The 25521-nt window shown below is 51.6% G+C and overlaps 1 protein-coding gene across 1 annotated transcript; it reads left to right on the top strand.

Moving 5' to 3' along the window:
• Positions 1–290: 290 nt before the first annotated feature.
• On the top strand, positions 291–23999 carry CXCL14 (C-X-C motif chemokine ligand 14). Its single transcript, XM_061571302.1, has 4 exons — positions 291–555; positions 7296–7407; positions 8846–8995; positions 22826–23999. The coding sequence occupies exons 1-4, from the start codon at positions 480–482 to the stop codon at positions 22848–22850; spliced, it is 363 nt and encodes a 120-aa protein (XP_061427286.1). The 5' UTR covers positions 291–479; the 3' UTR covers positions 22851–23999.
• Positions 24000–25521: the final 1522 nt, after the last annotated feature.

Raw genomic sequence — 25521 nt, 5'->3', positions numbered from 1 at the left:
CCACCAGTACCACCCCTGCCATCAACAACATTACAAAGATCCCCCCATAGGAATTCTGCACGACCGCTCACTCACTCACTGACTCACATACCGACTGACTGACACGCTCACACTGATTCACTACACGAGGAGGAGGGACGTTAAATCATCGGTGACGTTACCCCCACACCCATCACATCTTCCACCTATCCCCCCCCTCAATCGCCCTCCCTCCCCCCTCTCCTCCCCCCACGCCATCACCCCGCCTCCTCGCTCGGCTTTACCGTCCGGCGCGCCGAAGGGGGAGAGCAGAGAGACGCTGCGCGCGCTCACAGAAGCAGCAATTCAAGTGGCAGCGCGGATAATAGGAAGGCAGCACGGGTAAGAGGAAAGTAGCAGCACGGGTTAGAGGAAGGGGGCACGGGTAAGAGGAAGGGGGCACGGGTAAGAGGAAGGGGGCTCCTGGTCCCAGGTTGCGCATCGAATCAACGCCACCCGCGATGTCCCCGAGCGGAACCGCAGCCGCGTTCCTCGCGCTACTCGTGCTCGGAGCACACGTGACCCAGGCGGTGTACGGTGAGTACACTCGCACGCGTGTACACACACTCGCACGCGTGTACACACACTCGCACGCGTGTACACACACTCGCACGCGTGTACACACACTCGCACGCGTGTACACACACTCGCACGCGTGTACACACACTCGCACGCGTGTACACACACTCGCACGCGTGTACACACACTCGCACGCGTGTACACACACTCGCACGCGTGTACACACACTCGCACGCGTGTACACACACTCGCACGCGTGTACACACACTCGCACGCGTGTACACACACTCGCACGCGTGTACACACACTCGCACGCGTGTACACACACTCGCACGCGTGTACACACACTCGCACGCGTGTACAAAGACAAAGACCCCGTATAGCATTAACAGACTGTTGGGGCAAGTGCTGTTAGCGAGTAGCACCTATGAAGGCCGCAACCACGTGGCGATGTTTACTACACACCAACCTCATATACTAATGCGAGGCTGAGTCGATCTAGGGGAGGCCCAGATCATTGGCACTGGTGTTGGCCGTGAACGGGAATCGAACCCGGGTTGCCGGGTTCGTAGCGCAGCGCTACACTACCGCTCTCCCACATGTCACACACGCGTGTCTACTCACGTGTACTCACACACGTGAAACGCATTCATTCATAAAACACTCGCACGTGAAATTCATTCATGAAACGCTCTCGCACGCAGCCACCACCAGGTTGACTTCTGCTGCTGCGCGCGATCGTCCTGCTGAAGGTGGCAGTCGTCGGTGAACTTAACATGGCAGCTCTCAGTCAAGTTGATAGACGTCGGTGAACTTAACATGGCAGCTCTCAGTTTTGATGATTTGGAGTACTGCAATTAGCTTCTGTGAATTTCCACTTAATGATAAGCCACTTCGTTGAGCTATCATTTGTGGCGAGATCGTTTCTGGAAAAGAGGCTAATAGCTGGTAAAAAAATATATATCGTTCACTTTTATTTGTATTTCATTAGAGCTTTGTTTACCAATCTTATAATTTGCACTCCTAACGTGTTTTGGTATCGTTGGTTGTAATGTTCTAACCCACCACCACTGGACATCTTTTAAAAAGAGCTTTATAGCTAATCTGATTCCTCCGGTATGAATCAATATTCTGATTCTGAACATGTCAACTCTCTTTGAACCTCACAACTCTCTGTGACTCTCACAACTCTCTGTGAAAGCATCTACACTATGGGGACCTCATTTGCCAGTAAAAATATGATAATTGCTTCTTTACCCTTCTATCTGGCAACAAAACTGACACATTTTTGCAAGGAGTCATGTTTGCATAGACCGCAATACCTGCAGTCATAATACAAACAAAAGAACATAACTCTGATAATGTGCACATTATCAGAGACCGCAATACCTGCAGTCATAATACAAACAAAAGAACATAACTCTGATAATGTGCACATTATCAGAGTTATGTTCTTTTGTTTGTATTATGACTGCAGGTATTGCGGTCTATGCAAACATGACTCCTTGCAAAAAGGTGTCAGTTTTGTTGCCAGATAGAAGGGTAAAGAAGCAATTATCAACTCTCTGTGAACTTCACAACTCTCTGTGAATCTCACAACTCTCTGTGACTCACAACTCTCTGTGAACCTCACAACTTTCTGTGACCCTCACAACTCTCTGTGACTCAACTATCTGTAACTCACAACTCTCTGTGAACCTCACAACTCTCTGTGACTCTCACAACTCTCTGTGACTCTCACAACTCTCTGTGAATCTCACAACTCTCTGTGACTCTCACAACTCTCTGTGACTCTCACAACTCTCTGTGAATCTCACAACTCTCTGTGACTCTCACAACTCTTTGTGAATCTCACAACTCTCTGTGACTCTCACAACTCTCTGTGACTCTCACAACTCTCTGTGACTCTCACAACTCTGTGAATCTCACAACTCTCTGTGACTCTCACAACTCTCTGTGACTCTCACAACTCTCTGTGAATCTCACAACTCTCTGTGACTCTCACAACTCTCTGTGACTCTCACAACTCTCTGTGAATCTCACAACTCTCTGTGACTCTCACAACTCTCTGTGACTCTCACAACTCTCTGTGAATCCCACAACTCTCTGTGAATCTCACAACTCTCTGTGACTCTCACAACTCTCTGTGACTCTCACAACTCTCTGTGAATCTCACAACTCTCTGTGACTCTCACAACTCTCTGTGACTCTCACAACTCTCTGTGACTCTCACAACTCTCTGTGAACCTCACAACTCTCTGTGAACCTCACAACTCTCTGTGAGGTTTCAAGTCTCACGCATTCTGCGGTTTCGGCAAATTCGCCAACCGCTACTCTCGCAGCAAAGACAAAGACCCCCCGTATAGCCTTCAACAGACTGTTGGGGCAAGTGCTGTTATCGAGTAGCACCTATGAAGGCCTGGACCGCACACGAGGGGGTGGGTGACCAGCACCGTGCCCGACCGACTTTGTCTCCCGAGTGGCGATATTTTACACTGCACCAGGTACTAATTTGAGGCTGAATCGACCTAGGGGAGGCCCAGGACCCGTTCAGATATTAATTACCGATTTTGGCTTTGACCTATAAATCAAAGATACGTTTATGTCAATGGGAGTGATGATTGGAATGTGAAGGCAAGCGTGTGGTCCTGGTGATGGTGGTGCTGGTGATGGTGGTGCTGGTGATGATGGTGATGGTGGTACTATTGATGGTGGTGCTATTGATAGTAGTGGTAGCGATGGTGGTGGTAGCGATGGTGGTAGTGCTGGTGATGGTGGTGCTAGTGATGGTGGTGCTAGTGATGATGGTGCTAGTGATGGTGCTGCTAGTGATGGTGGTGCTGGTGATGGTGGTGTTGGTGATAGTGGTGCTGGTGATGGTGGTGCTAGTGATGGTGGTGCTGGACGATGGTGGTGCTGGTGCTGGTGGTGATGGTGGTGATGGTGGTGATGGTGGTGCTGGTGATGGTAGTGCTAGTGATGGTGGTGCTAGACGATGGTGGTGCTGGTGGTGGTGATAGTGGTGATAGTTGGTGATGGTGTGCTAGTGATGGTGGTGCTAGTGATGGTGGTGATGGTGATGATTGTGCTCGTGGTGCTGGTGATGATGGTGGTAGTGATGGTGGTGATGGTGGTGGTAGTGATGGTGGTGATGGTGGTGCTAGTGATGGTGGTGCTAGTGATGGTGGTGATAGTGGTGATGGTGGCGATGGTGGTGCTAGTGATGATGGTGCTGGTGATGGTGGTGATGGTGATGATTGTGCTCGTGGTGCTGGTGATGGTGGTGCTGGTGATGGTGGTGATGGTGGTGCTAGTGATGGTTGTGCTGGTTGGGCTGGTGATGGTGGTGCTGGTGGTAATGGTGATGGTGGTGCTAGTGATGATGGTGTTAGTGATGATGGTGATGGTGGTGCTAGTGATGGTGGTGATGGTGGTGCTAGTGGTGATGGTAGTGATGGTGGTGGTGGTGATGGTGATGGTGGTGCTGGTGCTGGTGATGGTGGTGCTGGTGATGGTGGTGCTGGTGATGGTGGTGCTGGTGGTGCTGGTGATGCTGGTGATGGTGGTGATGGTGGTGCTGGTGATGCTGGTGCTGGTGATGGTGGTGCTGGTGGTGCTAGTGGTGGTGGTGCTAGTGGTGGTGGTGCTAGTGATGGTGGTGCTAGTGATGGTGGTGCTGGTGATGATGGTGCTAGTGATGGTGGTTTTAGTGATGGTGGTGCTGGTGATGGTGGTGGTGCTAATGATGATGGTGCTAGTGGTGGTGGTGCTGGTGATGGTGGTGCTAGTGGTGGTGGTGCTAGTGATGGTGGTGCTAGTGATGATGGTGCTAGTGATGGTGGTTTTAGTGATGGTGGTGCTGGTGCTGGTGCTAATGATGATGGTGCTAGTGATGGTGGTGCTGGTGATGGTGGTGATGGTGATGATGGTGATGGTGGTACTAGTGATGGTGCTAGTGATGGTGGTGCTAGTGGTGTTGGTGCTAGTGATGGTGGTGCTAGTGGTGGTGGTGCTAGTTATGGTGGTGCTAGTGGTGGTGGTGCTAGTGATGGTGGTGCTGGTGATGATGGTGCTAGTGATGGTGGTGCTAGTGATGGTGGTGCTGGTGATGGTGGTGATGGTGCTAGTGATGATGGTGGTGCTAGTGACGGTGCTAGTGATGGTGGTGCTCGTGGTGTTGGTGCTAGTGATGGTGGTGCTAGTGGTGCTAGTTATGGTGGTGCTAGTGGTGGTGGTGCTAGTGATGGTGGTGCTGGTGATGATGGTGCTAGTGATGGTGGTGCTAGTGATGGATGGTGCTAGTGATGATGGTGGTGCTAGTGACGGTGCTAGTGATGGTGGTGCTCGTGGTGTTGGTGCTAGTGATGGTGGTGCTAGTGGTGGTAATTGGTGCTGAATCGGTGCGGAGCTTCCACCAGATCGATTCTCCTGGGAAGCTGCACGAGCAGCATGCGCCCGTGGGTTTCTATGCAAAATCAATGGGTGTCTATGTGAGTCACTCAATCTTTGCATGAGTCTATGGGTCTCTGTGCGAGTCTATGAATATTTGAGTGAGTGTGGGTCTATGTGTGAGTCTATGGGTCTATGTGTGCGTCTATGAATATTTGTGTGAGTCTATAGGTTTCTGTGTATATCTGTGGGTGTCTGTGTGAGTTTATGGGTTTCTGTGTATATCTGTGGGTCTCTGTGTGAGTCTATAGGTTTCTGTGTATATCTGTGGGTGTCTGTGTGAGTCTATAGCTTTCTGTGTATATCTGTGGGTGTCTGTGTGAGTCTATGGGTTTATGTGTATATCTGCGGGTCTCTGTGTGAGTCTATAGGTTTCTGTGTATAGCTGTGGGTGTCTGTGTGAGTCTATGGGTTTCTGTGTATATCTGTGGGTGTCTGTGTGAGTCTATGGGTTTATGTGTATATCTGTGGGTGTCTGTGTGAGTCTATAGGTTTCTGTGTATATCTGTGGGTGTCTGTGTGAGTCTATAGGTTTCTGTGTATATCTGTGGGTGTCTGTGTGAGTCTATGGGTTTCTGTGTATATCTGCGGGTCTCTGTGCGAGTCTATAGGTTTCTGTGTATAGCTGTGGGTGTCTGTGTGAGTCTATGGGTTTCTGTGTATATATGTGGGTGTCTGTGTGAGTCTATGGGTTTCTGTGTATATCTGTGGGTGTCTGTGTGAGTCTATGGGTTTCTGTGTATATCTGTGGGTGTCTGTGTGAGTCTATGGGTTTCTGTGTATATCTGTGGGTGTCTGTGTGAGTCTATAGGTTTCTGTGTATATCTGTGGGTGTCTGTGTGATTCTATGGGTTTCTGTGTATATCTGCGGGTCTCTGCGAGTCTATAGGTTTCTGTGTATATCTGTGGGTGTCTGTGTGAGTCTATGGGTTTCTGTGTATATCTGCGGGTCTCTGTGCGAGTCTATAGGTTTCTGTGTATATCTGTGGGTGTCTGTGTGAATCTATGGGTTTCTGTGTATATCTGTGGGTGTCTGTGTGAGTCTATGGGGTTCTGTGTATATATGTGGGTGTCTGTGTGAGTCTATGGGTTTCTGTGTATATCTGTGGGTGTCTGTGTGAGTCTATGGGTTTCTGTGTATATCTGTCAGTGTCTGTGTGAGTCTATGGGTTTCTGTGTATATATGTCGGTGTCTGTGTGAGTCTATGGGTCTTTGAGTGAGAAACAACTCCCACCGCATTCCATGGTCTCAATGAGGCCTCCTCCACGAGTCATCATCCCGAGACTCGAATACGCGGGGTGGCGTTTGTGGCCTCCACGATACGCCAGTTTAACACGTAGTAGTTGCCTTTCGCGACTAATACTATCCATAATAAAATAAATGGGTTCGATCGCGTGAATATAAATGTGTCGTTAAACCCGCCGCCACCCGAGACACAGCCAGTTAGTAAGATTCGTGACGCAAACCAAACGTGCCGATGAGTTGCGAGTTCAGCACACCGGTGTGTTGGAGAGCAAACCCACAAGATTTACGAGTCCGACGTTTCGCTGGTGATTACAACCAGTTTCATCAGGCGATTTGACAGAATTGTGACGAAGTCTTCCTGTTTCGGTCTTAAATAGAGCAGTAAAGGCGATGTCATGGTGAGCCTATCAGCTGCGAAGACCAGAGGGAGCGTTTATGTAGTCATATACATTGCAATGATATACATCCACAAGGCGACCCTCACTAAATCATAGCTCAACGAAGTGACTTATCATGTAGAAATGTATAGCGGCCACATACTCTAAACGCGTGTTTCTAAATGTAGAGGGGGAAACGCGACCACGGGGAGAGAGACACACAAACTCCAAATATACAGCAGGGGTCAGGGCCAGGATCGAACCCACGACCCCCTGTATACCAGGCGAGGTAGTTAACATCTCCTAGCCACCGGGGCACCCCACAGCACGTGTACCTGTGTATCCCTGTGTGACGCGTGTGTGTGTGTGTGTGAGCATGGGGAGTGGGTGTGTAGTGGTTTGCCTGCTGTGCTGCGAACCCGTCCACTCGAGTTCAATTCCCGCTCAGGCCAACACCAGTGACGATTAACTGAACTGGTCCTGGGCCTCCCCTAGGTCGACCCAGCCTCAAATGAGTACCTGGTGCGATGCGAGACAAAGGCGGCCGGGCGTGGTGCTGGCCACCCACCCCCTCAGGTGCCGTGCCGGCTTCATAGATGCACGGGAAACAGCACTTGCCCCAACAGTCCGTTACTAGGCTACACGGAGGATCTTTGTCTTATCGTCTCCCCTCTGTGACCGCGCAGTGATCCGCCGCGGGGCCTGCCGCTGCCAGCGCGCCCCGAGGGCCGTGTTCCCCAACGAGCTGCGCTTGGTCGAGCGCAGACGCCTCGCGCCGCACTGCGACCTCGAGGTCATGTGAGTGAGCAGCACGCACGCACGCACGCACGTGTACACACAGACAAAGGTGCCCCGTATAGCCTCCTTCACAGACTGTTGGGGCTGGCGGGGGGCAAGTTTCTGTCAGCGAGTAGCAAACCTTCGAATTCCGGAACGGCACACTATTGGCACGGTTGACTGCGTACGGTGTGAAAGAAGTTCAACGTGCATACATACATAGTGTAGCCAGAACCACGCCTCCCGCCCGACCGCCTTTGTATCCAGAGTGCTGATGTTTTTTTCACAAATGAGGGTACTCATTTAAGACTAAGTCGACCTAAGGGCCGTTTCAAATATTCGCTGTCACTTTTATTGGTCGTGAGCGGAAATCTAACTCTCGTGGCCGGGTTTCAAAGGGCAGTGCGCTAACCACGGCACCACCGCTCCCCACACGCGCAAAGACAAATACAAACACTTTTGGGGCATGTGCTGTTTGCAAACGCCTATGAAGGCTGGCACTGCACACGAAACGGTTTGTAGCTAGCACCACGCCGGGCCGCCTTTGTCTCCCTCATAGCGATATTCACACAGCGCACCAGATACTCATTCGAGGCTGAGTCGACCTAGGGGAGGCCCAGGACTTTCAGATATCGTCACTGGTGTTGGCCGTGAGCGGGAATCGAACTCGGGTCGCCAGGTTCATATACGCGGCGTGCTAACCGCTGCACCACCGCTCCCCCCGTGCACTGCCTCCACATGCGCTGCATCGTCCTCATCTCTCCTGCAGCCTCATCCTTCCGCTCCCTGCCTCCTCCATCACCCCTCTCTCTCCCCTCTCTCTCTCTCCCCCCTCTCTCCTCTCTCTCCCCCCTCTCTCCTCTCTCTCCCCTCACTCGGCTCGGCATCTCAATCTCGCACCATTTTTCTGTCGCTGCACCGCAATTCTTCCGCATTGCTAGGGAGCCGAGCTCCCGACTGAAAGTGCTGCATTAGAAAGAGGCTGTGTGTTGTCTGTGTGCGTGGGGAGTGGTGGTGCAGCGGTTAGCGCGCTGCGCGATGAACCCGGCCACCTGAGTTCGATTCCCGCTCACTGCCAACACCACTGACGATTATCTGAACCGGTCGTGGGCCTCCCCAAATGAGTCCCTTGTACGATGTGTAAACATCGCCACTGGAGCGACAAAAGCGGCTTGGCGTGATGCTGGCAACTCACCACTTCAAGTGCCGTGCCGGCCTTCATAGGTGCTCAATAACAACACTTTGTGTTTGTGTCTTTGTCGTGTCTGTGTAATGTCTCTGCGTTTGCGTGTCTGTGTGTTTGTCTGTGTTTGTGTGTATCTGTGTCTGTGTGCTTGTCTGTATGTTTGTGTGTCTGTGTCTGTGTATATGTCTGTGTGTGTGTGTCTGTGTGTGTCTGTGGGTGTCTGTGTGCGTGCGTGCTTGCCCCCCCCATCTCCCCCCCTCCCCCGCCCCCCAGGGTGAGCACCACCGTGGTGTCACGCTTCAAGGGCCACACGTTTTGCCTCCAGCCGGCGCTTGCGTCGACGCGGGCGCTGCTCAAGGCGTGGGGCCGCGTGCAGGAGGAGCGGCGCGCGCGCCACGCCCGCTGGCAGGCGCGATGGAGGCGGTGCGTGCTAAACTACACCATGAACCAAACAACACGATTGCCTTTTTTTTATTTTACCAGGTAAGGCCGGCCCACTGAGCTATGTTGTTAGCCCTTTTTCAGAAGCGCAAATGAGAGCTCAAACGAAGTGGCTTATATTGTGTGGAAATGTATAGCGGCAGCACAAATACTCCAACCGTGTGACGTTGATTCTAAATGTGCTGGGGGGAAAACCGGAGGCGAAAAATCCACGCGGCCACGGGGAGGGAGGGAGACACGCAAACTCCAAATATACAGCAGGCGTCAGGGTCAGGATCGAACCCACGACCTCCCGCACACCAGGTGAGGTAGTTAACATCTCGCCACTGTGACACCCACGCCCAATAACTCCGATTAGATGTACAGCCACCACCATCACGTGGCCTAACCTATAAACAAATATGGATCGCAACATTGGCTATCATTTAGCCAGGCGGACGTGGTGATGCACGTGGGCTCTAGTCCAGCACTGTGGAGGTGAGGATTGGTGGGTCACACACAAATATTGTGAGGAAAATTCCATACTCTGGCTTGCCAGGAGAAGGCAGCACAGCAATCGGTCTAATTGCCATCTGTATGGGATGGAGTGTTGCTTCTGTATGGGATGGAGTGTTGCTTCTATATGGGATGGAGTCTTGCATCTGCATGGGGATGGAGTGTTGCATCTGTCTGGGATGGAGTGTTGCATCTGTCTGGGATGGAGTGTTGCTTCTGTATGGGATGGAGTGTTGCTTCTTTATGGGATGGAGTCTTGCATCTGTATGGGATGAAGTGTTGAATCTGTATAGGATGGAGTGTTGCATCTGTCTGGGATGGAGTGTTGCATCTGTATGGGATGAAGTGTTGCTTCTGTATGGGATGGAGTGTTGCTTCTTTATGGGATGGAGTCTTGCATCTGTATGGGATGAAGTGTTGCATCTGTCTGGGATGGAGTGTTGCATCTGTATGGGATGAAGTGTTGCTTCTGTATGGGATGGAGTGTTGCTTCTTTATGGGATGGAGTCTTGCATCTGTATGGGATGAAGTGTTGAATCTGTATAGGATGGAGTGTTGCATCTGTCTGGGATGGAGTGTTGCATCTGTCTGGGATGGAGTGTTGCTTCTGTATGGGATGGAGTGTTGCTTCTTTATGGGATGGAGTCTTGCATCTGTATGGGATGAAGTGTTGAATCTGTATAGGATGGAGTGTTGCTTCTGCATGGGGATGGAGTGTTGCATCTGTCTGGGATGGAGTGTTGCATCTGTCTGGGATGAAGTGTTGCATCTGTATGGGATGGAGTGTTGCTTCTGTATGGGATGGAGTGTTGCTTCTGTATGGGATGGAGTGTTGCATCTGTATGGGATGGAGTGTTGCATCTGTATGGGATGGAGTGTTGCATCTGTATCAGATGGAGTGTTGCATCTGTATGGGGATGGAGTGTTGCATCTGTATGGGATGGAGTGTTGCTTCTGTATGGGGATGGAGTGTTGCTTCTGTATGGGGATGGAGTGTTGGTTCTGCATGGGATTGAGTGTTGCTTCTGCATGGGATGGAGTGTTGCATCTGTATGGGGATGGAGTGTTGCATCTGTATGGGATGGAGTGTTGCATCTGTATGGGGATGGAGTGTTGCATCTGCATGGGGATGGAGTGTTGCATCTGCATGGGGATGAAGTGTTGCATCTGTATGGGGATGGAGTGTTGCATCTGCATGGGGATGAAGTGTTGCTTCTGTATGGGATGGAGTGTTGCTTCTGTATGGGATGGAGTGCTGCATCTGTATGGGATGGAGTGTTGCATCTGTATGGGATGGAGTGTTGCATCTGTATCGGATGGAGCGTTGCATCTGTATGGGATGGAGTGTTGCTTCTGTATGGGATGGAATGTTGCTTCTGTATGGGATGGAGTGTTGCATCTGTATGGGATGGAGTGTTGCATCTGTATGGGATGGAGTGTTGCATCTGTATCGGATGGATTGTTGCATCTGTATGGGATGGAGTGTTGCTTCTGTATGGGATGGAGTGTTGCTTCTATATGGGATGGAGTGTTGCATCTGTATGGGATGGAGTGTTGCATCTGTATCGGATGGAGTGTTGTATCTGTATGAGGATGGAGTGTTGCATCTGTATGGGATGGAGTGTTGCTTCTGTATGGGATGGAGTGTTGCATCTGTATCGGATGGAGTGTTGTATCTGTATGAGGATGGAGTGTTGCATCTGTATGGGATGGAGTGTTGCTTCTGTATGGGGATGGAGTGTTGCATCTGTATGGGATGGAGTCTTGCATCTGTATGGGATGGAGTGTTGCATCTGTATGGGATGGAGTGTTGCTTCTGTATGGGAGGTTCGGGAAGGATCCTCCTAGACAGTTGCAGGTAGTCGCCCTCCAGCAACAACGGAGGGTGGAGGAGTGACGCTCACAACAATGGGCGGAGTGCCGGGCGGCTAAAACGCAGCGAGGCGGCACAGTGGGCAGCACAGGTGGTGCATCTGCCGGTCATCTCAGTCGGTCAACTCGTGGTACCTGGGTCTTGTTCCGTGGTCTCCTATCAGCAGCGAGCCTTCGACACTTCACGTGGCCTCAAGGTGCACCTAGCTTGGCACAAGCGCCGTGGTTGACGTTGCCGCTACTTAGTGGTGAACGGAGGTTGCTGTTGTGTGCTCGCGTGTGTGAGTGGGAGTGCGCGCATATAACTCGGGGCGGGAGTGTAGTGGTTAGCGCGCCGCTGCGCTACGAACCCGGCGATCCGAGTTCTATTCCTGCTTAAGGCCAACACCCGTGACGATTATCTGAACAAGTCTGGGGCCTCAAACCATCGTCACGATGGAGACAAAGGCGGCCGGGCGTGGTGCTGGCCACCCATCCCCTCGTGTGCCGTGCCGTGCCGTGGGTGCTCGCTAACAGCACTTGCCCCTCCAGTCTGTTAAGGCTGCACGGGAGATCTTTGTCTCTGTGTGTGAGTGCGTTTTTGTGTGAATGCACACGCGCCGCCGCTCACCCCCTCACTGCGCCGTGTCACCACGCGATTTTCGAGCGGCTGATTTATCGGCTGTGCGTGTGGGGAGCGGTGGCGCAACGGTTAGCACACTGCGTTGAGAACCCGGCGACCCCGCGTTCGAGTCCAGCCCAGAGCCAACACCCAGCAACGAATTTGTGAAATGATCATGGCCTTCCCTAAGTGGACTCGGGAGACAAAGGTGGCTGAGAAAGGGGTGATGCTGGCCACCCACCCCCCATTCGTGCGCCGTGCTGGCCTTAACAGTTTTTTGCCACTTCCTAACCACAAACACTTGCCCCAACAGCCCCGTGTTGGCAACACGGAGTGACGGGGGGGGGTTGTCTTTGTTGTCCGCGGAGCGTGATCGCAGTCTGGCCCGATCCCAGCACTGGTCTTCTGGGTTCACGGTGGCCTCCGGCGAACCCTCGCTGAGGTCTCACGGCCAACGGTGTGGTTGGGTAGGAGGCCCTTACGGTGTGAGAAATGGAGCGGGGGGGGGGCTGTCCAATGTCTCCCTCTCGCCGTGGCCCGGCGCCCCGAGTTCCACTGTGCGGTTGCCTCCTCGCCCGCGGTCACTACGCTCTGCGTGAACGGCCTCGGTGGGGCCTCGTGGACGGCGGCATCGAGATGACATGCCGCCTTGCGAGGCTCTTTGAAGGTGGAGGAGGAGGAGAGACTCCGGTGTTGGGTTTCTCTGTTGCCACGAGGGGTTAGTGCGGGGTACACGAGGACACACTGCGGTGTGTAACTACATCAGCAGTAGGGAGAGAAAGGTGGCCCAGCGTGGTGTTGACCACCCAACCCTCACGTGCCGTGTTTGCCACGGAGCAGTTGTTGCATGGCATGGCCCCTTTCTACCTGCAAAACCGCAGAGAGAGAAAGCATCCGTTCGTGAAGTTCTGGTGCATCTCAGGGTGTCCCACTGTAAGCGCCGCTGACCGTAGCAAGAATCACTGCATCGTATGATGACGACGAGGTGCAGCTGCCAGTTGCTTTGTCGAGCAGCATGGCAGCGAGGCCATCAAGACGTTCTCAACCATGTCCACACGTGACATCCAACATGCTCACAGATCTCCATTGTCGTGCGGTAGATGCTCCCTCTACTCCGTCCCAAACGGTCTCGTGGCTGAGCAGATGCTGGGCTCTACAGCGCAGCCTCTCAATGCCCCTTTGGCACCGGTCATCCAACTCAAGGTTGCCGCTCTTCTCACCTAACGAAGCACCGCATGGCTCCTTTAGCTACCTGCACAACCGCATCTCCCTCTAATCCTCAGGCACATTCTGCACACTCCTTCGATCCACTGGAAAGGCGACACTTGCCCACCCCAGGGATTGTTCACCCGAAGCTTTCTCGAGTGCAGCCCCAATAATCAGACATTCGAAACGCGCCCAGGGTCTCCCAGTTCAATTGTCTGTGTAAGACGCACCTATTCAGACTTGTCTTCCCATAAAATCTAAAATGTAATTTTTAATGTGTTTCTTTAGTTATTATTTGTTTTCTTTTTCTATGTATTTCGTTCATGCGATTCGTTGCGCAATGGTTGCACTTTTGCACGCAGGACTGCGATTTCATTCGCTCAGTCGGCGTTCGCCGCCGAGGTCTTGACGGCTTCTTTCTTCATTCCTCGTTTGCTGCTCTATGCCTCCGGCACCGCTCGCTTTCTGCTGTAACGTGCACACCGATGCCTCATAATTGAGGGCGATATTGACACGTAAAATAAAGATCAATTGATTGTTTGATCTTCGTGTGGGTAGGTGGGAGTATTGGTGGGTAGGCAGATGTGTAGTTAGGTGGGTTGGTAGGTAGGCAAATACGTGGATAGGTAAGTGGATAGGTGGGTGGTTGGTAAGGTATGTTCTATAGTTAGATAGATAGCTATATATGTGGATATATGTATGTTGAAGTTCTTTGATACCGTATGTAGCCAACCTTGCTAATCGGAGGTTCGGGAAAGGACAACAATCTAAGAGACAAAAATCAGTTCTAAATTAACCAATAGGTGGATAGGCAAATGGATAGGTAGGTGTTACCTTGGTTGGTGGATTGGTGGATAGTTGGGTAAGTAGATAGATAGATAGATGGGTAGGTGGGTACGTACGTGGGAGGATAGGTGAGTGCGTAGGTCGCTAGGTAGGTGGTTGGCTAGATGGATAGGTAGATGGGTGGGGGGGAGGTGCATAGGAGAATAGCCAGATAACTGTCCCCAAGTTTCCTGATTGGCATCTGTTCACAAAACACAAAGCCGAGTGTAAAGTTTCCCACGCCCTGGGTTCGGTTTCACGCTGTTGTCGCACATGGTGTGAGCGAGCACTGACTAAGGTCGGCACGGCGTTTGAGGCGGTGGGGTGGCTATCACCACCCCGGGCTACCTTTGTCTCCCGAGTGGTGATGTTTACACACCGCACCAAGTACTCACTTGAGGCTGAGTCGATCTAGGTGAGGCTCACGACCGGTTCAGATATAATCGTCACCGGCGTTGGCCAAGTTGCGGGAATCGAAAACGGGTCGCCGGGGTTCATAGCGCAGCGCGCTAACCACTACACTACCACTGCCCCCCACCCCGCCCCAGCAAGAGTATGAAAACAGACGCTCAATCCAATCGAGTCTTTTCTTGGCGTGCCTGGGGAGTGGGAGACGATGTCTCGTGATTTACTGCACGATGCTCAAAGCACATCGCACCGCCACCGCCGCTGCTGCTGCCAACATTTTCGCGATGGTTTTGTGTTTTATTGTTTTATGGCCTCCGCGGCACGCGGTCCTAATGACGCTCACATTGCTCCAGCGACAAGTTGAAGCCGCCCCACGTTTTTTTTTTCATTTCAACTGCCAAAGAAGCACTCGCGCAGTTAGGATCTCGCCATGTGTGACTTTCACGGCCGCCTTCATCTCCAAATCTACCAACCCACCCCCGCCCCAGTGGTTTGACCAGATCCTCCATCTATTGCCCACATCGCTTCCACTTTGCTCTTAATGGATGTTTCGTGGGTTTGTCGGGTGGGTCGCACCGTGTGGTGGTGAAGATGGCATGTGGAGTTGAAGATGCTGTGCGGCGTTGAAGATGCCGTGCGGCGTTGAAGATGCCGTGCAGCGTTGAAGATGCCATGTGGTGAACGTGCAGGACCATTACACTTTTTGTCCTCTGTCGCCGGTTATTTATTTATTACTTGAGCCGTCCCATCGGGAGTGGCGTCCAGAGGCTGATGATTCGTCCTCAAGTGACTTTTCCAGTCGTGCTCGGGAACGGCCCTGGACGATAGAGGAGATCTTGATTTGAAGCTTTCGTGACTGCAGGAACTCTTTGGTTCTTTTGGTAAAGTCACGTAGGTAGAAAAATAAAATGGAACAAAAAATAATATATCACGACGTTTCAATCGCAACATAAGCGGTCATCCTCAGGTGGAAAATTCGACTTCTATAATCGAATCGACCAAGAAGCTCTTTCTTAAACCTTCGGCTGCTAGACCACCCAGATTTTATGATCTTTCAAAAAATCCATAAAGAAGGTACTCCACTCCGTCCTATCGTTTCTACCATCAACTCGCCTACCTACAAACTGGCCCGATTTCTGTCTGAGATCCTGCTTCCATTCACGGGCAAGACCACCTCAGCAGTACTTAATTCAGCTCACTTGGTTTCTCTAACCAAGGACATTTCACTCCAGATGATTTGCTTGTCAGCTTCGATGTAGTCTCTCTGTTCACCAAGGTACCTGACACCATAGCAACCATTGAAGTCTTGGTCCAACAGGGACTGAATCCTGATGTACCAATTTTGGTGAGCCACTGCCTTACTTACTTCAACACTTACTTCATCTGGAATGGTACATTCTACAAACAAAATGAAGGTACCCCTATGGGGTTTTCCCTTATCAGAGAAATTTGAAACAAATGCCATCCTGACATCCACCCTACGTCCTTTCCTGTGGAAGAGATACGTAGATGACACTTTCATCATCTGGCCACATGGCCAGCCAGCACTGAACCAGTTTTCCAACCACATCAATTCCATAAACCCATCCATCAAATTCACCATGGAAGTGGAAAATGATGGAAAGCTACCATTCCTGGATGTTTTGATCGAGAAGAGGCCTGATGGCTCGTTGGGACACTGTTTACAGGAAAGCCACCCACACGGATGCCTATCTAAAGCCTGACTTCCACCACCATTCGGCCCAAAAGAACTCCCTTATCAAAACACTACACCATAGGACCCGCTGCATCTCCGACCAGCGCCACCTAGCCAGTGAACTTGAGCACGTACACCAAGCCCTCAAGATGAATGGATACTCAGACCGCACAATCTGCAAAGCTGTCTCCCCAGCCATGGGGAGACAACCATCTGAGGACCCAATCAAAAGCATCACCTTGCCATACATATGTAATAAAAGGACTCAGACACTTCTTGCTGACTCCGTGTCCTTTATTTGGGGTTCGCGTTCTCCTTCCCACACGGCACTCCTCCTGAGACTCTCTCCCTGGCAGCCCCACATCTGCCTTCGCTCCCGTAGCCTTCCACGCTCCTGCAGCTCCGCTGCAGGCTCTTGGTGCAGCCCTCCGGCTGCCCCCACAGCAGCTCCATCGCTGCTCCCTGTTCCTCCGTGCGTGGCGATCTCGCCACCTCCCAATGTCAGCCCTTCGTGGCCTCTATGGCTATCTCGCCATTTCCTACCTCAGCCCTTCGTGGCCTCTGTGGCTATCTCGCCACTTCCTACCTCAGCCCTTCGTGGCCTCTGTGGCTATCTCGCCACTTCCTACCTCAGCCCTTCGTGGCCTCTGTGGCTATCTCGCCATTTCCTACCTCAGCCCTTCGTGGCCTCTGTGGCTATCTCGCCATCTCCAACCTCAATCCTCCACTCTCTCTTCCACCCCGCTGGCTGGCGCCGTCATGAGCCCCTCAGCCACCAGGCTGAGGCACGGCGACCACCCAACGTGTTCACCACCCTTCACTCCCCCGACTCCCCCAGATAGCTTCCTGTCTCCCCGCTATAACTTCTCCCCCACGTCACCCTGACTCCTCCCTCTCGGATCGTCATATCCGCCCCGCCCATTTACGCCCGCATTACACATAGCAGGTGCTACCAAAAAGATTTCCAAAATTTTAAAGAAACACAAGATCTAGGTCCGATTCAATACAGTACACAAAATCCGTGATTTGATCCCTTTTGTGAAGGATGTCATTCCTGACATGCAATACACTAGTGTCTACAAACTAAGTTGTGGCTGCGGCAGTAGTTACATTGGGGAAACGAAACGACATGTCTCGGACTGTGTTCGGGAACACAAGGCAGATTTTAAACACGGCAGAACCAATACCTCTGCAGTGGCTGATCATTGTTATAACGCAGTGGGCTCGCACAATATTGTTTTTTCCGAGACCAAGTTACTATGCAAACCTTCGGGCTACCATCAAAGATTTGTCCATGAAGCCATCCAGATATATAAACACAAAATTTTTTAACCAAGAAGATGGGAATAAGCTGAGCAATCATTGGAAGGACGTTATTAACCAAGCAAAGTCGTAACTTGCTGTGGTGCTTTAATTCTTCCCTGCCGTTTGGCTGTTATCTCCGACTCTCTGAGTTGCATTGCCCTGTTAGGTGCCTCTGCATTAACTGGCTGGGGTCTCACTAACATGGCCATCTCTGCTCACTTAGCCTCGATGTATCCATGGTTCTGGCTGTGTGATGGGCTTTGTGTCTCACTGGAGCAACCACCGTTGCGGTGGTTCTCTTGCGTGGACGCACTTGCCTCACAGCGCAGTTGGCGGCGCCGTAGCTTGTGTTACACATAGACATGACATTAACTTACTAATCCCCCTAATCTCCCTGCCTAATTTCTCCCATCAACATAGTGCTAATCTCTCATGAACACTGCTGTTGTACGCTTATGCAGGGATGATACTCTTACGCGGCGACAGAAGCTCATTTCATGCGAATCCATCTCCCTAATCTCTCTCTCCCTAATCTCCCCCATGAACACAACTGACGTGCTTGTGTCCGGGGATGGAATTCCATTCCAGCTGAGACCCCGCTTGCTTGCCCATCGCCACATATATAACCTTGTTGTTACTGCTCTCTCGCTGGTTCAGCAGTTATACTGCTGGATTGTTTTTTCCACCTGAAGACGACCGCTTGTGTTGCGATCGAAACGTCGTGATTTGTTATTTTTGGTTTTATTTTATTTTTCTACCTACGTGACTTTACCGAAAGAACCAAAGATGGTAGAGGAGATGATGGTGATGATGATGAAAATGCCACTGAGATCTTTCCTTCCCCCCTCACTTCAATAACCGTCTCTCATCCAAATCACACTCTCTAATTCACACTCTGGTGTGCTCTGCCATCCCTTTATAATCCACTGCTGGATGAAACCTTTACCCTCCCCCCCTCCTATCCTAATGCGGTGTCGGTCATATGGAGAATTGGACCATACCTCACCATGGCAGTTTAACACGTAGGCTTTCGCGACTAATATTATTCATAATCAACGTTTTTGGGTTTAGATCGCGTTATTTATAAATGTGTCGTAACCCTCCACCACCCGACACGGCCAATCAGTAAAAAAGTGTCACGTTGACAAAGACAAATAGTTCACTGCTTAAACCACCGGTGTGTTGAAGCGTGAAACCACAACATTTCCAATTTTTGAGTACGACGTTTCGCTGGTAATTGCATCCAGCATCATCGGGCAATTCGCCAGAATGGTGAGGCTCTGCTCTGTCTCCCGTGCCAGTCAGTGTGGATTGGTGAATGAGGGGACCCGGAACTGGTTAAGATAAGGCCCAATGTTGATATTGGTCATGTGCAGGAATCAAACTCGTGTTTGTGTAGTGCAGTGTGCTAACCACTGCGTCGCCGGCCCACCCAAAGCCATCTGACTTCCTAACGAGTCTGGCTGTTTAGGCATTCATCCTCACGGCTTGGCGATGCAACATTGCATGTGCACTCACTGTCGACCGGGTTGATACCTGAGACCATCAACTCTCTCTCCACTTAAGAACCCAATTTGCAATGCATGGAGATGAGTTGAGCGCGATGAGTGGAATGAGATGAGGAGTGGAGTGAGATGAGTGGAGTGAGATGAGTGGAGTGATATGAGAAACGGGGTGAGGTGAGTGGAGTGAGATGAGTGGAGTGAGATAAGAAGTGGAGTGAGATGAGTGGAATGAGATGAGGAATGTGAGTGGAATGAGATGAGGAGTGGAGTGAGATGAGTGGAGTGATATGAGAAACGGGGTGAGGTGAGTGGAGTGAGATGAGTGGAGTGAGATAAGAAGTGGAGTGAGATGAGTGGAATGAGATGAGGAATGTGAGTGGAATGAGATGAGGAGTGGAGTGAGATGAGTGGAGCGAGTGGGGTGAAATGTGCAGTGCATTGGCAGCCTCACTGATCAGGCTCGTAGTCTCAGCCGTCTCGTTTCAGCCAATGGAAGAAAAAAACCCTAATACAAACAAACCGAGTGGCTTCGTCACTGTCTGAGAATCTGAAGAGGAGCGCGAAACGAGGCCGCACTGGAAGCAGCCGCAGCAGCAGCTGTGCTGCCTAAAGAGCGTTGGGCAGGCAGGGGGTGCCTTGGCCACGCCTGGCGGCTCTCGCTCGAGTTGGGGCCCCCTTTGACAGCCACCATGAGATATGTTTTCAACAACAGTGTAAAAGAACAAAACGCTTATTTAAAACGCGGTTTATATTTGTTATGAAAATGCTTTCATTTACATTCCACGTTTTATTTTCATTTAATTAATTAACATAACATTGCAAAGAGGTACTAAGGAGCTGTAGTTGCGAAGACGGAGCACCCCTACAGCGTTAGATGTCCAACACCGTGAACGTAACGACGTCATTGGGACCGTGTGAGATACTTAAATACTGCGGGGCCCCACCTGACCGATTTCCGCACCCCCTGAGGTGATGATGTAGCTACTACGCCACTGATACTGTGGTTGTGGGGGCCGCCGTCCACCCCACCGCCCTCGCTGGGCAGGTGGGGCGTGACGTCCGCCCCTTACACTCCCTCCTCCACCGCATCGATCGGCTCCCGCCGGGCCCCCGCCGACCGGGTGATCGCCCCCCCCGTGCTAGCGCCCTCTCTGAGGGACATCGCTACACTGCTGGCTCACCGCTGCATGGAGTTAACCCACACTCACCCGTGTACACCACAGCCAACACTAACGCAGGGCCGCGCCCGCTCCTGCGGGCGATTATCTCAATGCGCGCTCGTGCTGCGGCTCCGCCCTCACTCTCGCCGCACATCCGCCCACGCAGCCGCTCCACACAGGAATCACAGACACCACACCGATGCTCTGTGCTAACTTGTATTCGCGGCGCATATACACACTCCCTGGCGGAATATTTCACGAGAAGAGCCTCCTGCTGCCTAAGTGCCCAGTCACTCACACGTCCTACCACGTACCTCGAAGCTCGTCCTTCGGAGGGAGAAGGACGAGAGAAAACTTTACCTATCACTGCCTCGTAGCAGCACTCGCTGGCATCACACGGATGCTGCGAGCGGCGCGAGGAGGCAGGACGGCAAGGAGTGGGCCTTGGCGGCCCAGAGTCCGAAAATGGCCCCGGCCACTCTGTTTATTCCCTTAACTTCAAAGGCCCAGGGTGATGTCGTACCGCGCGGCCAATTGTGCGCTTACCTGCGCCGTCCTCATGTTACCGTGTCTCTCATTGCCCGTTATCTGGAAGAGCGTCTGGCTGGCGAACACACACCCTGCGAGTGTGTGTTCGGTATGGGGGCGGCAGTGGCGCTGCGATTCTCCTGACCTCATGCTCTTCTTGCTTAATGTTCCACCCTCAGTTCTTCCCCCAATGTCGTGGCCCAGTGAACCTTTTCTTTCTGCGCCCATACAATTTTAAGCCAATTTAGGGGCACCGCAATGTGACTTGTCCTGCGAGGGTCGACCAATTTCCTGGCACCGGGAAACCATGGGACTTTCCTCCTAGGGACCCTTTCGATGAAAACCCGTTGCGCCAGGCGATGCCCCAACAGGACACTCCGTGTGTGCGCTGCATGTTGGGTGCTCCGTGTGTGTGCTGCGTGTGTGCGCTGCATGTTGGGTGCTCCGTGTGTGTGCTCGGCGTGTGTGCGCTGCATGTTGGGTGCTCGGTGTGTGTGCTCGGCGTGGGGCCAGGGGGAGTCGCGGCACTGGCAGAGTTGCTCCACGGCCGTGGCACCACATGGTCACCACGACACTGATAATGTCGTCACTACGCCACTGATAATGTCGTCACCACGCCACTGACCCCCTGCGTCTCTACTCTCGCCGCGCTCCAAGCCTCGCGCGGCCACCCGTCCGCAACTCTGCGGGGAGACGCTGCTGCCCACGTTTCATGAGATCACGAGGGACCTGACCCCCCAGGGTGTGACTGTGGCCGCAGGCTCCCAGACCGCGGAGCGTGTACCACCATCAACCCGCCCACTGAGGTCTGTTGCGCGAGGCGATTCAATCCTCCACTCGGCATCTTAGGAAGCCACTGAGCGGATTGCCAAACGAGACGCATCACGTTGGGGCGATTGCTCCGTCGCACGAAACAACGAAGGAACCCGTTGCGTCATTTGGCAACCAGTTCAGTCACCGGTCTCTTGTACGATCGCTGCCTCTCCAGGCGGTCGCGTCGTCAGTACCCACCAGCCGTGCGTATGTGTTTGTATGTTTGACACAGTAGGGGGCACAGGTGGTGCATTGGCAAGTCATCTCAGTCGGTCGACCCGTGGCATCTGGGTCTGCCTCATGACCTCCTGCCAGCGGTCGTTCGATAATTCACGTCGCCTGAACGTGCACATAGCCTGGCACACAAGGGCCGTGGTGATGTCACCGCCACTTAGTGGCGAATGTCGTTTGTTGTTGTTGTGCGTTTGTTTATTTGTTTTTGCTCTACGGCGGGTAAACGCTTTCCTGGGCGTCTCCGTGCTCGTGCGATCGTAAAGGTCGCGCTCGCAATGCCTCGGCTCGTAACGAGCAGGTAGTCTGTCTCGGGAGGTTAGGGGGAGTCGGACCGGTTTGTGACGCAGTGGATGTGCCCATCGGGCCCAACAAAAGTTCCAACTCGAATGGAGCATCGAGACATCGGTGTCCCACCTCCCGTTCACAGCCCTGAACCGGTGGTGGCAATTTCGCGCCACGTGCCCTCGGTGGTGCGCATCGACGCTGGACGTCGTCCGTCCCTCCGCGCCGTGCGCGGTCTTCACTGCCGGCTCTCTGGATTATGCGAGCGCCGCTCTGGGGGTTGCTGGGTCGCCGTCGTCGACTCCGTCACAAACAATTCACCTCCCTGCCCGAGAAACTCGAGGACTGCGCATTTGTGTGTGGCCGACAGCTGGCGATGATGCGGGATTGGCGCGGCGCCTATCGTGAAAAGCGCTCTTGCGCGGAAACTTTGTACCCCCCCCCGCCCAACCCAGGATGCGTTCAACGGTCGTGGTTTCGCGTGTGAAATGCGTTCATGGCGATACGCTTGAAAACTTCCGTGCACTCGCAGGGAAAGAGCGCGGTCGAGCAGAACGCGTCGTCACGATGGGTGGTCGAGACTTGACCACGGAGTGGCAGAGCCGCTATTCGCCGCGGGAGCGATGGGACAGTTGAATCGAATCTGTGCAGGGACGATCGTGTCAATCGTGTGGACCGAGCTTTTATATTGGCCACTGCTCGATAACCGATCGTATCAATCGCGTGGGCCAGGCATGATATCGGCCACTGCTAGATAACCAATCTTATCACCGGATTGTAAGACGCACCCCCGACTTTTGCTTTAAAACACAGGGACAAGCCTGCTGCCATTCCGTGCGACTCTTCCTTCACTGCGCGCTCTGCTCACCTTTGTGCCCGCAGGACACACAAGATGTACTACCAGTGAGCGAGCCAGCCGGCTGGGGCGGGTGCTCATGGATGAACGACGGCTCGGGGCTCGCTCGGCCCCTCGCTGTCGGTAGAGAAGAGATACGCCGGGGCACACGACCGGAGAGTTGAAAAAATGTACCCTCCGTGACAATGGAACGGACCACAACTCCTCAAGGTGTCCCGAGTCCCGTGTTGAGCATCGACGTTCGCTCGCTTGGCGTTGGGTCGAACCATTATGTCTGTAGGGGTGTTTTATTTGCGTTGCTGGAAGTCGCTAACAATCGCCTTTTACACTTCCCTTACCCCGGCCTTCGTTGTCCGCTCCACAAATTCGTTCTTTGTGTGTTAAATTTTTTTTTATATATGCACACGTAATGTAAACACATTGTATTGCTTTGTATGCAGTATATATTTTAAAACTGTCTGTGTGGTCTATTCATTATTCATATTTGCTGCATTATTTAAGAATCGCATCGGCCGAGTGTTGTGCGCGCAGAGCCTTAGCCCGGCCGCATCAATTGGCTTGCACAGTGAACGCTCAAAACGTCATTTAAACAGAGGAACGATTTCCTCTGCGCATCAATACTGCCGGGGTTTGTTTGTGGCGATTAAGTGAAACTAATTATACACACACACACACACTGTCACACACATCGATGAGCGCACGCCGATACGCACGCACACACTGACACACAAAAGCAGAAAAAAAGACACACACATAGATGCACAAACACACTGACACACAGATAAGACAAAAATCCCCCGGCACTAAACTACGACACTTATTATTTTACCAAGTAAGGCCCACTGAGCTATATAGCTCTTTTTCAGAAGCGACCTGGCCACACATATTAGAATTCACTCGTCTGCAATTGTTTAGACGTCGTCTGCTTCACAAATGAAATATGTTGTTTATTATGGATTTTGATGTGCTGAATTCAAATATGACAATTAAAACAATTGATTGGCTACTGCTCACAGGATATTTATGTTTTTACATTTTACGTCTTGTATATTGTGTAGATAGTGTCTTACGCATAAATTGTAAACCTTTTCACGTGTTTATGGTTGCTTTACATGATAACATGTCACCTGTCCTGTTCATGTAACACTTTAAAATCAGCAAAAGGGTTATATAAATAAAATGTATTATGAAACAAAAGGCAACAAACGATTATGTATATATAAGTACATAGTTTAGCTTCTTGGCTTGTCTCTTGTATTCAATACATGTAGCATCTCGTGTCACTGTCCAGCAATAGTCTGCAAGCATTGATGAACTCCATTTGCCCTGATAGCGTTTCCCCATTGTCGCAATGTCCTGGTGACATCGCTCGCCATGCTCGTCGCTCGCTGCTCTGCAGTTTGGTGGGAAAAATCGAGATGAGATGCCTTGAGGTTTTACACCAACTCCCTGTAGTTGTCTGCTTTGTTGTTTCCGAGAATGTGTTGACACTTAACTGGAAGACTTTCCATGCCGTCTTTTCACTGCCATGCAGTGCACTGTAAAATGCATCATCTCGAAGAAGTTCACGAATTTGAGGACCAACAAAGACACCTTCCTTCATCTTAGCTTCACTTAACCTTGGACATTTTCCACGGAGGTACTTGAAAGCTGCTTGTGTTTTGTCCATGGCTTTGAGAAGGTTCTTCATCAGACCCAGCTTGATGTGTAAGGGTGGTAACATAATCTTCCTTTATTCAACAAGTGGTGGATGCTGAACACTTTTCCTCCCAGGCTCCAGCGACTGTCGGAGTGGCTTCTCCCTTGCGACTCTTTGGCTGCCCCCTTGCAGGCAGCCATTAAAAAAAACGTAAATCTTAAACATGATTGATCGTAAAGATAATTGATGAAATGTGGCAGGGAATGTCGTGGTAACAACGTGTACAACAGTAAAACTGTGTTGTTAAAGAATAACTACGGGAGACAAAAAAACTAAACAGACGCAGTTTATTCCATCACATATTTTGTTTATTTAAGTCAGAATGTGTTTGTCATCTGTGTGTATACCAAAGGCTGTGTTTGTGTACAATCAGCTGTGCGTGCGATGCGGCTCTCGAACTATTTTGGTCAAACACAAAACACAAAAAAGTGTCTCTTCTTCTTTTTTGAAAAATTGCCAATTCTCTGCTCTGGAGAGTCACCCGATCCCAGATTCGGGGCGCAAACAAAATGTACAATCATGAATTGTACTTGAGGACACGAAACCTGGAAACATCACCAAGGAGATAAAACAGCGAAGACTGCAATGTCTATAGAGCCCATCTAAGAATGTAACAACCGCGTCCCTAGCATTGCCCTGAGATGGACGACTCCGGGCAAAAGAAAACCGGTGGAGGCCAAAGAGCACCTGCCGAAGAACCGTCGCCGAAGATCTTGGTTAGGTGAACCGCAGGTGGGGTGACGCACAGCATGGAGCCAAGGACAAGCACAGATGGAGAGAGCTCATTGTAGCCATATGTCCATCGGGGATGAAGAGGAGTAAGTAAGACTCGGGGCACATGTTTCCTCCCAAACGTGAGCCGTATTTTAACCAAATGTCATCACGAAGCTGCTCACCACATTATTATTACTATTAATAACCGCACACGGCACGGTTCAAAAACAACCCGGGTTAATTCAACTCGATCTCCCGGTTCTGAATCTGGTGTCAATTTTCACGTCGGATATGAGAATAAAACCAAAC

The sequence above is a fragment of the Lethenteron reissneri genome, chromosome 47 (assembly GCF_015708825.2).
Source record: "Lethenteron reissneri isolate LAM-NWPU_2019-01 chromosome 47, ASM1570882v1, whole genome shotgun sequence".
NCBI classification, from domain to species: Eukaryota; Metazoa; Chordata; class Hyperoartia; order Petromyzontiformes; family Petromyzontidae; genus Lethenteron; species Lethenteron reissneri.
Note: the sequence above shows the minus strand (reverse complement) of the source record. Positions and strands in the feature narration are given on the sequence as shown.

Coding starts and splice junctions, on each gene's coding strand:
- CXCL14 (XM_061571302.1), top strand. CDS start 480: ATGTCCCCGAGCGGAACCGCAGCCGCGTTCCTCGCGCTACTCGTGCTC. Junction 556..7,295: donor CGTGACCCAGGCGGTGTACG/GTGAGTACACTC, acceptor GTGACCGCGCAG/TGATCCGCCGCGGGGCCTGC. Junction 7,408..8,845: donor CACTGCGACCTCGAGGTCAT/GTGAGTGAGCAG, acceptor CCCGCCCCCCAG/GGTGAGCACCACCGTGGTGT.